General features: G+C 36.6%; 1 protein-coding gene across 2 annotated transcripts in view; it reads right to left on the bottom strand.

Moving 5' to 3' along the window:
- The window catches only part of PLPPR5 (phospholipid phosphatase related 5), a 117,407-nt gene that overhangs the window by 26,713 nt on the left and 74,618 nt on the right, over positions 1-16,076 (bottom strand). The window contains exon 5 of one of the 2 annotated variants that reach the window (XM_081025198.1): positions 1,749-1,883. In XM_081025198.1, coding sequence (XP_080881324.1) covers positions 1,749-1,883 — 135 coding nt within the window. The remainder of the gene's footprint in view (positions 1-1,748; positions 1,884-16,076) is intronic. The other variant, XM_081025199.1, reaches the window with a different exon arrangement.

The raw sequence follows: 16,076 nt of genomic DNA, 5'->3' as shown, positions 1-16,076 counted from the left end.
TACAGCTGTAGTCATGGGTGTAGCTAACATTGGACTGGGGATTCAGTTGTTAAACAGAAGAAGTAGATATGGGATACTGGTGGACTATTAGCAGTTTTTGCCATTATAATGATACCCAGCTTTGAAAACTTTTCTAAGAAATGAAATTTTACTTGTGAAGCATAGAAATATTTTTGTGAAATTTATATAAGCAATCAGTGTGCTACTTGACACAAACTGAATGATCATTAAATAGTAGTTATCATCATCATCATCACCATCACCATCGTCACCATCATCATCATCGTCATCATCGTCACCATCATCATCATCATCATCATCATCATCACATCATCATCATCTAGTATCTCTATCCTCACCTGAATGCTTGAATTCTCTCCACTGTATCATTAATAAGTAATTCTTTTACTATAAACTCTATAGTAAAAGGAAACTTCATTCCTCTTAAGGCAGCCATTCCATGTTCAGAAAGTGTTTACTTCTTTCCAGACATTATTTATCTTCTTACACTTTCTTTTCTTTCACCCTAATTGTGATCTGAGGCCCTGCAGAACAAATCGCATCCCTCTGCCATACAACAGTCCTTCAGATGTTTGTGGAAAGTCATCGCTTCTTCCATGAGTTTTCTTCTCCTCTAGACTAACCATTTGTAGTTCGTTCCATAGTCTCTCATAATCCATGACCGAGTTCAGTCATCATCCTGGACACAGTTATTTGCTCCTTTAACAAATATTTATTGAGTTCCAACTATTCTATTTTATCAACATCCACCTTAAAACTCTGTTGGCAGGGGCAGTACACAGTTTTCCACGTTGGTCCGGGCAGAGCAAATGACCATTCCTCTCACTCAGGATACCATTCTCCCTAAGCAGGACTTAAGATCATATTAACTCTCGGCGGCCGTATCCTGTTGTTCCCACATACTGAATGGTTGCCTACTACACTCTCTGAGCCATTTTTGTTTTTACAGTTCACCAAGATGTATCCTACCCTACATGAATTTTTTTATACAAATACAAAGCACTTTTTAAATTATTTCTGGTTAATTGCTCATTGTAATCTCTCAAGAATTTTTATTCTTTCATCGAAATGTAAATTATCCCTCACAGATTCACACCATCTAAACCCGATTAGCATGGAATTGAACTCTTCATCTAAGATATTGATCAAATGTGGACATGGACAGGGCTGAACATAATTATTGATAACATAAACATGCAAGTAACACATATTTTGTGTTATATATATTATACGCTATATTCTTAAAGTAAGCTAGAGAAAAGAAAATGTTATTAAGAAAATCATTAGGAAGAGAAAATACACTTATAGTATTTATTTTTTAAAAATCTGCATATAAGTGGACGTGTCTTATTCACGGGTCAACTGTAAGTGGAGCATGGAAGAAATGGAACATGTTTTATGAAAAAAAAGCACATATGCTCAAGCAAAGCTATCTATTGTTTTTCCTATGCACAGCATTCCTCTTCTAGAAGCTATGGCAAAGTACAGAATATCTCCATAAACAGGTACTCAGCTTTTAGCACGAGGAGTTCAAAGAAATCTTTTATGATAAGCTTGATCTACCTTTTTCTAAGACAACGTCTTCAGTGACTAAATTCTTGTGAAATATCACTTTAGACTCTGAGCTTGTTTCAGTAAATCGAAAATGGCTATGCAAATACTCTCAAAAATAATTATTCCTTTGCTCTAGGTAACAATGACATTTTAGAATTTAAATTATGCATCACCTGTACAAATGTTACCTTTTCCAAAGGACTTTCTACTCGAGGAATGCTGATCATTGGCATCTGTGCCAGATTATCCACGTGTATGTGCTCATTTTCTGGTTGTCTTCCTTTGAAATTATTTACCACACACACGACCTAAGATTTCAGAAAAAACAAAATTACAGTTTGAAAGCATCTTTATGATGATGACCCTTTTGAGTAGCTTAATAAATCTAATCATAGCAACAAAGTATTAAAATTACTAAACTATTAAATGTATATAACTTTACATCCAGATTTATCTTGTATAAATTTAGAATAGTTAGTCCAATGCAAATGTGTTCAAGAAAATTCATCAATTAATATGTAGCTTAGTTAATAATGAAAATTTTATTATTCCAAAATTTTCATTAAATTAGGTTATAGTCAATGCTCAAATCAATCCAAAAATAACATCATAACCTTATAAAACTTCATAGCAAGCTAACCTTTCCCTAATGTGGCTAATCCACAACTTAATTTCAATGCTAATTATTTCCCACTGTTTTAAGATCATTACTTTCATAATAAACCTTCTACAAGTGTCACTCTGTAAATCAGCAGCATCCTTTTAATTAACCTAGTTTATTGTCTCATATTGTATCCCATATATACTTGGCCTTTCAACAATAGCTTACTGGGGCTACTACTGAAATAGAAGACCTTTTACAAAAAGGGAATTGACCCTTGTTTCAGTTGATTACATCCCATAAGTAATAGAATTTGAACTAAACCAGAGGTTCTCATACACTAGAGTGCATACAAATAAAGTTATGATACTGTTAAAAATGCACATTCCTAAACCATCCCCTAAAGATTATAATTTCATAGATGAAGGATGAGGCCTAGGAGTTGGCACTTTAAAAATGCATTCTAGAAGCTTCTGATGCAGGAGGATCATACTTTAAGAAATAGTGAATTAAACAACACAGGAAAATTACTATTATTTGCTTATATTAACCAGTAGATAAGATATTCCTGGCCTTCTTTTTCTGTATTTTATATTCTATTATCAAATCAAAATACAGAATTCACTTGCAGTTAAAAACTAACATTTATTTTTTTAAATGCTTACTATATAATTACACAGTTACATTGTATATTTTCACAAACACTCTACTGGAAAGTCTTTTCTTTAGTAAGGCTCATTACTGAACATTTTCAAAGGTCAAGTAGATCTTGGTTATTCTCTAGTCTTTAAGTAAAATTTAAATAAGTCTTATTGTTATTATTATATTACCTACGATAACATGACAAGCTATTATTGGTGTGGCTTAGCAAACTTTACTCTGCCTGACTCTGTAATATGCACCCTTTTTGGAAGTGCTTTAAGAAATGCATTTGTGTAAAATAATATTACTCAACCTACAACTATTGTTCAACTAGTCTTTGTTTTGTATTTTCCTAAGTATAGGGATTCTGTTCTCTAACTTGAATGAAAATGCACATGGAGCGATAGTGATAAACAAGAATATAATTCCGTTAGGTTTAATAGGACAAACTTTGAGTGCAGTGGAAATTCAGAAAAAATGAGAGAACCATATAATCAGGGAAACTCCCTGGAAAAGTTGGAACTTATCAGAGAAAAATGTCAAGTGCATAAAGGATGTGATATAGTTGTCAAAGGTGAGGACAATGATACCCAGAGTCCTCTCTGCACTATATACTCGACTGCACTTATTACATATGTGATTTCACTTAACCCTCAAAAGAGCTCTGGGAAGGAAATAAAACAGTTTCTCATCCATCCGTACATCCGTACATCCATGCATCCATCCAATATTTCCTGAGAACCTCCTATGTACCAGACCCAATACTGGGTACTGAAAATACAAAGAAACATCTTGTCCATGAATAGCTTATCACATTCTAGTGGATTTGATAGCAAAAACATTTAGAAAAAAAAATTGTATATGTGGTATATTAAAAGTGGAAACGTGCTTTGGAGAAAAGTGAATAGGAAATGAGGAAAGGTGTCCTCAGGGAGAGATAGCCATTTTAAATACAGTTCAGGGAAGGTGTTATTATGTTTGGAATAACGAGGGGCTAAGTGACTTGTCCAAGGTCACACATCCAACATGTAGCAAAAGAAAGATTCAAATCTAGGTTTGTCTAACTCCTGGAACCCCCGTCTTGCTCCCTGACATATCATGCACAGTGGAATGGGCTTTCCCACTGAAGTAAATGTGTACATTGGACAATCTGTTTGTGAGAGAAAGAACACTGACTGGATTTTAACTACCTGATTTTCGCTGTAAAGAGAGAAAAATAAACTTGGCTAGGAAGAGTACAGTCAGATTACTGAGGATACAAGAAGTCAAATGGAAGTGTCTGGATTTAATACATCTGGAAAGTGGTTTTGGGGTTTTTGTTTTGTTGTGTTATTAGCAATGAATTATGTTATAATGTGTATAGAAGAAGAATGGGAAGTATTTGGAGGACAGTCTAAAGGAGGCAGCTAAGAACCTATAGACATAATAGACGGAAGAAGCATTGATCTAAAATGGAAAGGTTATAGTCAGAATGGCAAAGAAATAACATACGGAAGAAATATTTTTGTAGTGGAAATGAATGGGGACTAGATGAGTTACCAGGTGTGGGAAATCAACCAGGAGAATGAGTCAAAGGCAAACGCCAGACCCTGGTTCTGGGCGACCTCGGGCTGTGGATGCCTTTCACGGAGACACAGAGGCTTGCAGTAGGCTAGTCTTTGTTTTAGTTCAGAACAATTTTAGAGTTCTGAACGCACTGCAAGATAATTGGAAACATCCCAGGATATTGCAAGCCAGGGCTGTAGTCACTGCTCAAAATAAATGTGTTACTTCGTTGCCTAAATGAGAAACCGGGGAATCATCAGAGATTGCTCCCTCTCCCCCTCCATCATCTCTAGTGTTCCATCAGGCTCCAAACCATTCCACTTCCTGAACACCTTCCGACATCCTTCCTTCTCTCTGTGCCCACTGAGGCCCAATTTGTGCCTTGTTTCCCAGGTTTTGCGTAACTTGTCTCCTCCATCCTCACCTGTAGTTTTATTTTCCAGCAAACATATTTTCCAAACACAAATCTTACCATAGAGTGAAAGGGACTGAAAGGAAACAAATTATCATTTGTGGGATTTATGTCCATCATCCATGTGGCCATTCACTGAACATACACTATGTATTTCCTTTAACCTTTATAAGTCCTTATAATAATCCTTTAAGGGGGCTATTATTCGCCTCATTTAAAGAGGCTCAGAATGGTTAGGCAAATTGCTTAATGGCAAAAACTGAGTACATCAAGAAGCTGGGATCGAACCAGGCTGTTTTTCTGTTTCAACACAGGTGAACCCTGACAGTGGCTCCAAAATCATCTGCATTTTAAAGCAAAGGCCCACATAATTCTCATAACATACAAGGCATTCACAATATTCCCCGTGTGCTTTTCCATTCCCTTTCTTGTCACTTGTGCTGGATGACTGGTACCATTCCAGGACACTAGGCTCCTTCATACACATGCTGTGCCCTGGGCTTAGAATACAGTAGGGGCTCCATACAGTAGGGGCTCCAAATATGAAGCATTTCATGTTGCTTCTGTGCACTGTGCTCTTTGCTCCTCAGTCCTTATGCCCAGGCCTAGACCTACCTGCTGTAAAACTTTTCAAGTTTATATGTCACCTGCACTCTCTGATTTGCCCCTAATCCCAGGAGAGTTGATCTTTTGAGTTTATATAACACTTATCATTACACTTACCCTCTATAAAACCCTTTGTGTCTATCTTGTTGCAATACTGTGATTTACAAGAAAGGTATATTTGGTGATTTAGATGATCAAAATATATTCCTCATATATGTTTGGTCTTCATCCTTCTTTCTGGCACATTGCTCCCAAAACCCTTGGAATTTCCTCTAAAGAGTGCAATAAAGGTGTTTCTTGTTATGTTAATGAGGTGAATTTAGATCTAAGGACAAGGGCTGGTTGCCAGGAGAAGCAACCTTGTGATTAGAGGGTTGGAACTTTCAGTCCCACCTCCAGACCTGCTGGAGAAGAGAAGGGCTGGAGAATGAATAGGCCGCCAATGGCCAATTAAGTAGTCATGCCTATGGAATGAAAGCTCTATAAAAACCCAAAAGTAGAGGGCTTGAAGAGGGGTTGGTGAACATGTGGAGAGGTAGGGACAGTGGTGCTTCTGGAGAGGACATGGAAGCTCCCCATCCTTTCCCCCATAATTTGTCCTATTACATCTCTTCCTTCTGGCAGTTCCCGAGTTCCTTTTACAATAAACTGGTAATCTAGTGAGTAAACAGGTTTTCCTGAGGTCTACGAGTCGTTCTAGCAAATTTATTAAACCTAAGGAGAGTGTGGTGGAGACCTTTCATTTATCATCTGTCAATCATAAGTACAGATAACAACACAGACTTTCAACTGGAGTCTGAAGTCCAAGGAGAGAGTCATCGGAACCTCCAATATATGGGTGGTTGGTCAGAAGCAAGGTGACAACTGGGCTTGCGACTGGTGTCTGAAGCGTAGGGAGGGGCAGTTTTGTGGGACTCTGACGTGAGATAGTGTCAGAATTCAGCTGAAGTCTTGGACATGCTGCTGGTGCCTGAGAATTGCTTATTGGTGTGAAGAAGTTCTCCCACTACACGCACACTCGAACTGGGTCCAGGAACACCCTTTACTTGTTTCACCTGACTGTGATTTAACTACGTGGAATGTATCTTTTCCATGTGTTTATTCCCAGCACCAAGCATCATGCCTGGATTATGGTAGGAGCTCAGTAAATGTTTATTTTATGAAGTACTAAAGGGAGGCAATGGCTGGGGAAATCACCTGACTACTGTATTACTGTCTGACCCTGAGCCGGACTGTACCTCCTGCCAGAGACAGGTCATGTTTAGCTGAGCTTTCTTGCGTCCCCAACCTTGGCACAGTGCCTGGCACCTGTGGGCATTCACACTCATAAATGGTTGTGAATGAATGCAGAAATGCTCGTTTAGTTATTAAAGAGTTAAAGCATTACTTTCCCATGACTTTTTCATAAGGTCATTTTCCTGGGTTCGAGGGCATGTTTGAAGGGCTGTTACAAAATGTTCTGAATATGTGCTACTAGTAGAAGGGTCTTGAGCCCGAGGGGGAACCAAGTCATCATTCACCACCAGGTTCTCAGATGGGGAAGTGACTGGGAAGACACGAGGGTTCTAGATTTGGCCGAGCACAGTGCCAGGATGTTCACTAGAAGCAAAGGACAGACGGCAGCACCCAGAGGAAGATAAGCAGGAACCCGATGAGACACCAGAGAAGATGCTCTGGACCTATGGAGCTGAAAGAAGTTACATCTGCCACTACTGCTTTGAAATTTTGACTTTTGGCATTCTCTTTGCCTCGCTCATGATTATTTCTTAGGATTAATGTAAGGTGGTTTTTGTTTCGTTTTGTTAAATGTTAACATGTTTCAACTGTGGTGAGTGAAAACAAGGACAAGGTTTTGGTCCAAGCCTGGGTCCCAGTTTTCCTGAGGCTGTGGGATATTTCTGAGAGAGAGGTGGGAGTGGGCCTAAGTCATCCAAGGATCTCGGGAATCAGGAGTGACACCAGGAAGAAAAGCAGCACAGGGCATACAGCAGGGATGAGAGCATAGTCACCACGTTAGCATAGGAGGTCTTAGATGAATAACCTATTTGAAATGCCTGGCACATAAACTATGCTCAAATCTTCAGCGGCTGAAAAGTTCATATAAGGTTTTATTCACTGGGTATTAACTAGTGAAAGGAGGCTGAGGAAGGAAACTTTCCTGTGAGAAGCAATTTAAATGTAATCAGAAGGGAACTAAAGTGTGTCTTACAATGTGTCAATGCAAAAATATGTTTTGATTTATAGTCTACACATTTTTTTCACCTAGGTAAAATGTTATATACCCATACTTATAATGGACCAACTAATTCTAAAACCCAGTTAAAATATATTTTCCAACAACCAAAACCTATAGAAATCTTCCAAGAAGATTTTATTTTTTCATTATTTTCATTTTTTATTATTTTATTTAAAAATGTTTTCATTTTGTAAATATATTTACAACAGGAATAACTGGGCATTGAATTTTGAGTTGTGAAATATTCCTCCTGAAACTGATAACTGAGTGTATTCTGGCATTGGTGTTTTATAGGAGGAATTCTGAAGCCAGTTAGAACTACTATTTCATTTTTTCTTCCTTCTCCTTTTCTTCTTTTCTTGATTTTTTAAAAAAATTCAGTTACAGTTGACATTCAATATTATTTTATATTAGTTTCAGGTGTACAGCATAGTGGTTAGACATTTATATAATTTATGCAGTGATTCCCCCCATCAGTCTAGTACCTACCTACACTGTACATAGTTGTTGCAACATTATTGACTATATTCCCTACGCTGTACTTTTTTACAACACTGTGACTATTTTGTGACTCCCAATTTGTATTTCTTAATCCCTTCGCCTTTTTCACCCAGTTGCCCAACCTGCCTCCCAATCATCAGTTTGTTCTCTGTATCTATGAGTCTGTTTCTATTTTGTTGTTCTTTTACTTTGTTCTTTAAATTCCACATACAACTGAGATCATATGGTATTGGTTTTTCTCAGTCTGACTTATTTCACTTAGCATAATACCATCTAGGTTCATCCATGTTGTTGCAAATGGCAAGATTTCATTCTTTTTTTATGGCCAAGTAATATTCCATTGTATATATATACCACATTTTCTTTATCCAATCATCTGTTGATGGGCACTTGGGTTGCTTTCATGTCATGGCAATTGTAAATAGTGCTGCAGTGAACAGGGGTGCATATACCTTCTCGAATTCATGTTTTGGATTTCTTCAGATAAATTCTCAGAAGTGGAACTGTTGGGTCATAAGGCAGTTCTATTTTTAATTTTTTTAAATTAATTAATTAATTTTTTTTATTAGTTTCAGGTGTACAAGACAAGGTAATACTTAGACGTTCATCATTTATATCCCTCACACTGTGAACCCCCCACCCCCATCCACTATCCCTCCGACCTCACACCGAGCCATCACATTATATATATAAAATTATAGTTGGCATTCATTAATGTTTAGCTTCTGGTGTACAATGCCATGATCAGGCATTCATATTATCTCTGAGGTGGTCACCAAATGTCCATCGAATACCCAACAAAATCTTTACAACATTATTGAATAAGTTCCCCAAATTAATTTTCAGAAAACCCTGAGGCCATCTTGTGGTTACCAGCTGCTTCCTAATCCTTTCACCTTTCCACTTATCCCCAACCCGCCCCCCGCCCCCGCCCATCTAACAACTCTCCATTTTTTCTTTGTGTCCTCAAAACTGTCTCTGATTAGTTCACTCACATAATCTTTTCTTTAGATTCTGCATATAAGTGAGATCATATGGTACTTGTCTTTCTCTTTCTGACTTATTTCACTTAACATGATGTTCTCTAGATCCATCCATGTTGTTGCAAATGATAAGATTTCTTTCTTCTTTATGGCTACGTAATACTCCATTGTACAAATGTACCACAGCTTCTTAATCCAGTCGTCTACCAATGGGCATTGCGGTTGTTTCCATATCTTGGCTATTGTGTAAAGTGCTGCAATAAACATAGGAATGCATACTGATTTTTGAATTGGAGTTTTGGATTTCTCCGGGTAGATGCCTAGGAGTGAAATTACTGGATCATAGGGTAGTTCCATTTTCAGATTCCTGAGATACCTCCATACTGTTTTCCATAGTGGCTGCACTAATCTGCAATCCCACCAACAGTGCACTAGCGTTCCCTTTTCTCCACATCCGCGCCAGCATTTGTTGTTTGTTGATTTATTGATGATAGCCATTTAGACTGGAGTGAGGTGGTATCTCATTGTGGTCTTTATTTGCATTTCTCTGATGGTTAGTGAGGTTGAGCATTTCTTCATATGTCTTCTTGCCTTCTGTATGTCCTTTTTAGGAAAATGTCTCCTCAAGTCCTCTGCCCATTTTTTAATTAAGTTGTTTGTTTTTTTGGAGTTGAGTTGAGTAAGTTTTTTATAGATTTGTGATATTAATCCCTTATCAGATATATCATTGGCAAATATCTTTTCCCATTCAGTAGGATCCCTTTTTGTTTTATTGATGGTTTCCTTTGCTGTGAAAAAACTTTTTAGTTTGATGTAATCCCACATGTTTATTTTTTCTCTTACTTCCCTCGCGCGAGGGGATATATCAGTGAAAATCTTACTCCGGGTAATGTCCATGAAGTTTCTTCCTATATTTTCTTCTAGATATTTTATGGTTTCAGATCTTACATTTAAGTCTTTAAGCCATTTTGAATTTATTTTCGATATGGTGTAAGGAGGTGGTCCACCTTCATTTTCTTGCATGTGTCTGTCCAGATTTCCCAACAGCACTTATTGAACAGACTGTCTTTACCCCATCGTACATTCTTGCTTCCATTGTCATAGATTAGATGGGCATATAGGCATGGATTTACTTCTGGACTCTCTATTCTGTTCCATTGATCTATGTGTCTATTTTTATGCCAGTACCATGCTGTTTTGATTACTGTAGCCTTGTAGTATAGTTTGAAATCAGGTATCGTTATACCTCCCACTTTGTTCTTATTTCTCAAGATTGCTGAGGCTATCCGGGGTCTTTTATGGTTCCATATAAATTTCAGGATTATATGTTCTATTTCTGTGAAAAACGTCGTTGGTAGTTTGATAGGAATTGCGTTGAATATGTATATTGCCTTAGGCAGTATGGACATTTTAACTATATTAATTCTTCCTATCCATGAACATGGAATGTGTTTCCATCTATTTATGTCTTCTTTCATTTCTTTCTTCAGTGTCATATAATTTTCTGAGTACAGATCTTTTACATCTTTGGTTAGATTTATTCCCAGATATTTTATAGTCTTTGGAGCAATTGTAAATGGAATTGTTTTTTTTTAATTTCTCCTTCTGATATTTTATCATTGGTATATACAAATGCAACTGATTTCCAAATATTAATTTTATATCCTGCTACTTTACTAAATTCATCTATCAGTTCTAATAGTTTCTTGGTGGAGTCTTTAGCGTTCTCTACATATAGTATCATATCATCTGCATATAGTGATAATTTTACTTCCTCCTTACCGATTTGGATGCCTTTTATTTCTTTCTCTTGTCTGATTGCTGTGGCTAGAACTTCCAGCACTATGTTGAATAGAAGTGGAGAAAGTGGGCAACCTTGTCTTGTTCCTGATCTTAGTGGGAATGGTTTTAGCTTTTCCCCATTGAGTACGATGTTAGATGTTAAAAGACAAAGATGGGCACTATACCATAGTAAAAGGATCAATCCGACAAGAGGACATAACCCTAGTAAACATCTATGCACCTAACATAGGCGCACCTAAATATATAAAACAGGTACTAATGGACATAAAGACAGAGATCAACAGCAACACTATCATAGTAGGGGACTTCAACACACCTCTGACAACAAGGGACAGGTCCTCCAGACAGAAAATCAATATGGAAACAACAGCCTTAAATGATACTTGGAGCACTTGGATTTAATTGATATTTTCAGAGCATTTCACCCCAATGCTGCAGAATACACATTCTTCTCAAGTGCACATGGAACATTTTCCAAGATAGATCATGTGTTAGGAAACAAAACAAGCCTTGATAAATTTAAGAAAATTGAAATCATACCAATTGTCTTCTCTGATCACAGTGCTATGAAATTAGAAATGAATTACAGGGGAAAAAAACCAGGAAGACACACCAATTCATAGAGGCTGAATAATATGTTACTAAATAATGAATGGGTCAAGCAGCAGATCAAAGAAGAAATCAAAAGATATCTCGAGACAAATGAGAATGAGAACACGACGACCCAAAATCTATGGGATGCTGCGAAAGCAGTCCTAAGAGGGAAGCTCATAGCACTGCAGGCCTACCTAAAGAAACAAGAAACATCAATAATTGACAGTTTATCTGCACACGTAAGGGATCTGGAAAAAGAACAGCAAAATAAGCCCAAAGGGAGCACAAGGAAGGAGATAATAATGATCAGAGCAGAAATAAATGAAATAGAAACCAGAAAAACAATACAAAAGATCAATGAATCCAAGAGTTGGTTCTTAGAGAAGATAAACAAAATTGACAAACCTTTAGCCAGACTCATTAAAAAAAGGAGAGAGAGGACCCAAATTAATAAAATCAGAAATGAAAGAGGAGAAGTGACAACAGACACCACAGAAATACAAACAATTTTAAGAAATTACTATGAGCAACTATATGCCAACAAATTTGACAATCTGGAAGAAATGGACAATTTTCTAGAGGCGCACAACCTTCCAAGGCTAAGTCAAGAAGAAACAGAAAGCCTGAACAGTCTGATTACCACCAGGGAAATTGAATCAGTAATCAATAATCTCCCAACAAACAAAAGCCCTGGACCAGATGGCTTTACAGGTGAATGTTTCAAAACGTTCAAAAAAGAATTATCACCTATTCTCCTCAAGCTCTTCCAAAAAATCCAGAAGGAAGGAAGACTCCCAAACACTTTTTACGAAGCCACTATCACCCTGATCCCAAAAGCAGACAAAGACACCACAAAAAAAAGAAAACTACAGGCCGATATCTCTAATGAACATAGATGCAAAAATTCTCAACAAAATATTAGCGAACAGAATTCAGCAATACATTAAAAAGATCATACACCATGATCAAGTGGGATTCATCCCTGGTATGCAGGGGTGGTTCAACATCCGCAAATCAATTAATGTGATACACCACATTAACAAAATGAAAAATAAAAATCACATGATCATATCAATAGATGCAGAAAAAGCATTTGATAAAATACAGCAACCTTTTATGATAAAAACCCTTAAGAAAGTGGGAATAGAGGGATCATATCTTAACATAATAAAGGCCATATTTTTAATTTTTTGACGATCATCCAAACCATTTTCCATAGTGGCTGCACCAATTTGCAATCCCACGAATAGTACATGATGGTTCTCTTTTCTCCACATCCTTGCCAACACTTGGTTGTTTTATGGATGATGGCGATTCTGACAGGTGTGAGCTGATATCTCATTGTGGTTTTTAAAAAGATTTTTATTAAAATATACCTAACATACAATGTTATATTAGTTTCAGGTGTACATCAGAGTTATTCAACATTTATATATCTAAAGAAGTGATCACCATGATAAGTCCAGCAACCATTTGACACCGTACCATGTTATCACAATGTTATTGACTATATTCTCTATGCTGTACATTACATTCTCATGGCTTACCTATTTTATAGCTGGAAATTTGAACCTCTTATTCCCCTTCACTTTTTTCATCTCTTTTTCATTTTTTCAATTACAGTTGACATTCAATATTATTTTATATTTATTTCAGATGTACAGCCTAATGGTTAGATATTTATATAATTTAAGAAGTGATCCCCCTGACTAGTCAGTACCCACCTGGCACTACATAGTTATTATCTCATAGTGGTTTTAACTTGAATTTCTCTGATGATTAGTGATGTTGAGCATTTTTCATATGTCTATTGGCCATCTGTATTTGTCCTCTTTGGAGAAATGTCTATTCAGTCTTCTGTCCATTTTTAAATTGGATTATTTTTTGGCTTTAAGTTGTATGAGTTCTTTATAAATTTTGGATATTAACCTGTTATCTGATGTATCATTGGCAAATATCTTGTCCCATTCAGAAGGCTATCCTGTGGTTTTGTTGGTGGTTTCCTTCGCTGTGCAAATACTTTTTAGTTTGATGTCGTCCCATTTGTTTATTTCTTTTCTTGATTACCTTGCCTGAGGTGATGTGTCCAAGAAAAAAGTTACTAAGAGCAATTTCAGAGAGTTTACTACCTGTGTTTTCTTCTAGGAGTTTTATGGTTTGGGATCTTATGAGGTGTGATCAAACAATACAATGAATGTTCAAATTTAAAAAAAATTACAATAAAAGACATATTGCCATTAATCCCCCTGAAAATACCCCCCTTACTTTGTACACACTTATCCCATCCTTCTTGCCACTTTCTGAAGCAGATCTGGAAGTCCTCTTTCGTCAGTGTCTTTAGTTGTGCTGTCGTAGCTGCATCAACGTCCTGAATCAGAGTATTCTGACTTTGCGGAAGAGCCAGAAGTCACATGGTGCCAGATCCAGTGAATAAGATGGATGCGGACAGACCGTAGTTTTTATATGATGAAAATTGCCATATACCAGAAGCGATGTGTGACACAGAACATTGTCATGATGGAGGATGATTTATGGCACAATTTTAAACACACCTTCTCTCAACCATAGCTCACACCCAAATGATTTCACCAAACAAGTTGAAACTTGTCACACACTGTTACTAAGGTTCGACACACTGCTTCCCATATTGAAGATCCCTGCCTTTCCATTGGATGGCACTCAGCAGCAGTATTCACCGTATTTTATGAACACAACAGAAAGGTTCTATGTCACACATCACTCCTGGAACAGCTATTTCTGTCAAATAAAAACATAACGGTATGTCCTTATCCATCTTATTCACTGGATCTGGCACCATGCAACTTTTGACTCTTCCCCAAAGTCAAAATGACCATGAAAAGTAAATGTTTTGAATCGATCAAGGATATCACAACTAAAGACCATCACGAAAGATGACTTCCAGAATTGCTTCAGAAAGTGGCAAGAATGATGTGTGTTTGAAATCAGGGGGAGTATTTTGAGGGGGATTAATGGCAATGTGTCTTTTACTGTAATAATTTTTTTTTTAATTTAAACATTCACCGTAGTTTTTTATTACACCTCCTACATCTAAGTCTTTACACATTTTAAGTTCATTCTTGTATATGGTGCACGAAGATGGTCCAGTTTCATTTTTTCACAAGAACCTGTTCGGTTTTCTCAACACTGTTTATTGAATGGACTGTCTTTACCCCTCTGTATATTCTTGCCTTCTTTGTCACAGATTAAATGACCATATAGATGTGGGTTTATTTCTGGGTTCTCTGTTCTGTTCCATTGATTTGTGTGTCAATTTTTATTCCAGTATCATGCTGTTTTGATTATTATGGCCTCATAGTATAGTTTGATATCAGGTAGTGTGATACCTCCAACTTTGTTCTTCTTCCTGAAGATTGCTGTAGCTATGTGGGATCTTTTGTGATTCCATATAAATTGTAAGATTCTTTGTTCTAGTTCGGTGAAAAATGCTACTGGTATTTTGATAGGGATGGCACTAAATCTATACATTGCTTGGGGTAGTATGGATATTTTAACAACGTTAATTTTTCTTATGCATGAGCATGGTATAGCTTCCATTTATTTGTATCTTTTTCAATTTCTTTCTTCAGTGTCTTATAGAATAATTTTATTAATATGTGTACAGGTCTTTTACCTCCTTGGTTAAATTTATTCCTTGGTATACAGAGGGTGCCCAAAAAATGAATACACATTTTAAGAAAGGAAAAAGCAATTAAAATCGTACTACTCAATATATACCAATAACAAAAAATGAATATAAGTCACGTTTGACTTCTGCAAGTACAAGAGGTGCTCAAAGTACTTACCATCAGTGTCCAGATACTTCTGACTATGGAGAACTATTGCTTCAGCAATGTTGACCAAAGTGTTGACTTGTATACATTTTTTTGGCACCCCCAGTATTTTTTGATGCATTTGTAAATGTGATTGTTTTCTTAATTTCCCGTTCTGACAGTTCATTATTGGTGTATAAAAATGCAACCAATTTCGGAATATTAGTTTTGTATGCTGCTACTTTATTGAATTCATTTTATCAGTTCTAATAGTTTTTTGGTAAAACCTTTAAGGTTCTCTCTTTATAGTATCATATAGTATCTCTCATATAGTATCACCTGCAAATAATGACAGTTTTACTTCTTCCTGTCCAATCTGAGTGACTTTTATTTATTTGTTTGTTTGTTTGTTTCTTTGATTACTTTGGCTAGGACTTCCAATACTATGTTGAATTGAAGTGGTGAAAGTGGGCATCCTTGTCTTGTTCCTGTCATAAGAACACTGTTAGCTTTTCCCTGTTGAATATGACGTTAGTTATAAGGTTGTCATATATGGCCTTTATTTTGTTGAGGTATGTTCCCTCTATTCCCATTTTGCTGAGGGTTTTTATCATAAATTGATGCTGACTTTTGTCAAACGCTTTTTCTGCATCTCTTTATATGATCTTATGATTTTTATCTCATTTTGTTTATGTGGTTTATCACGATTTGAGGATATTGAACCAATCTTGAGTCCCAGGAATAAATCCTACCCGATGATGTTGTATGCTCTTTTTAATTTATTGCT

This window comes from Rhinolophus hipposideros, assembly GCF_964194185.1.
Source record: "Rhinolophus hipposideros genome assembly, chromosome: 19".
NCBI classification, from domain to species: Eukaryota; Metazoa; Chordata; class Mammalia; order Chiroptera; family Rhinolophidae; genus Rhinolophus; species Rhinolophus hipposideros.
The sequence above is the reverse complement of the archived record's forward strand: the minus strand, read 5'-3'. Positions and strand labels throughout refer to the sequence as shown.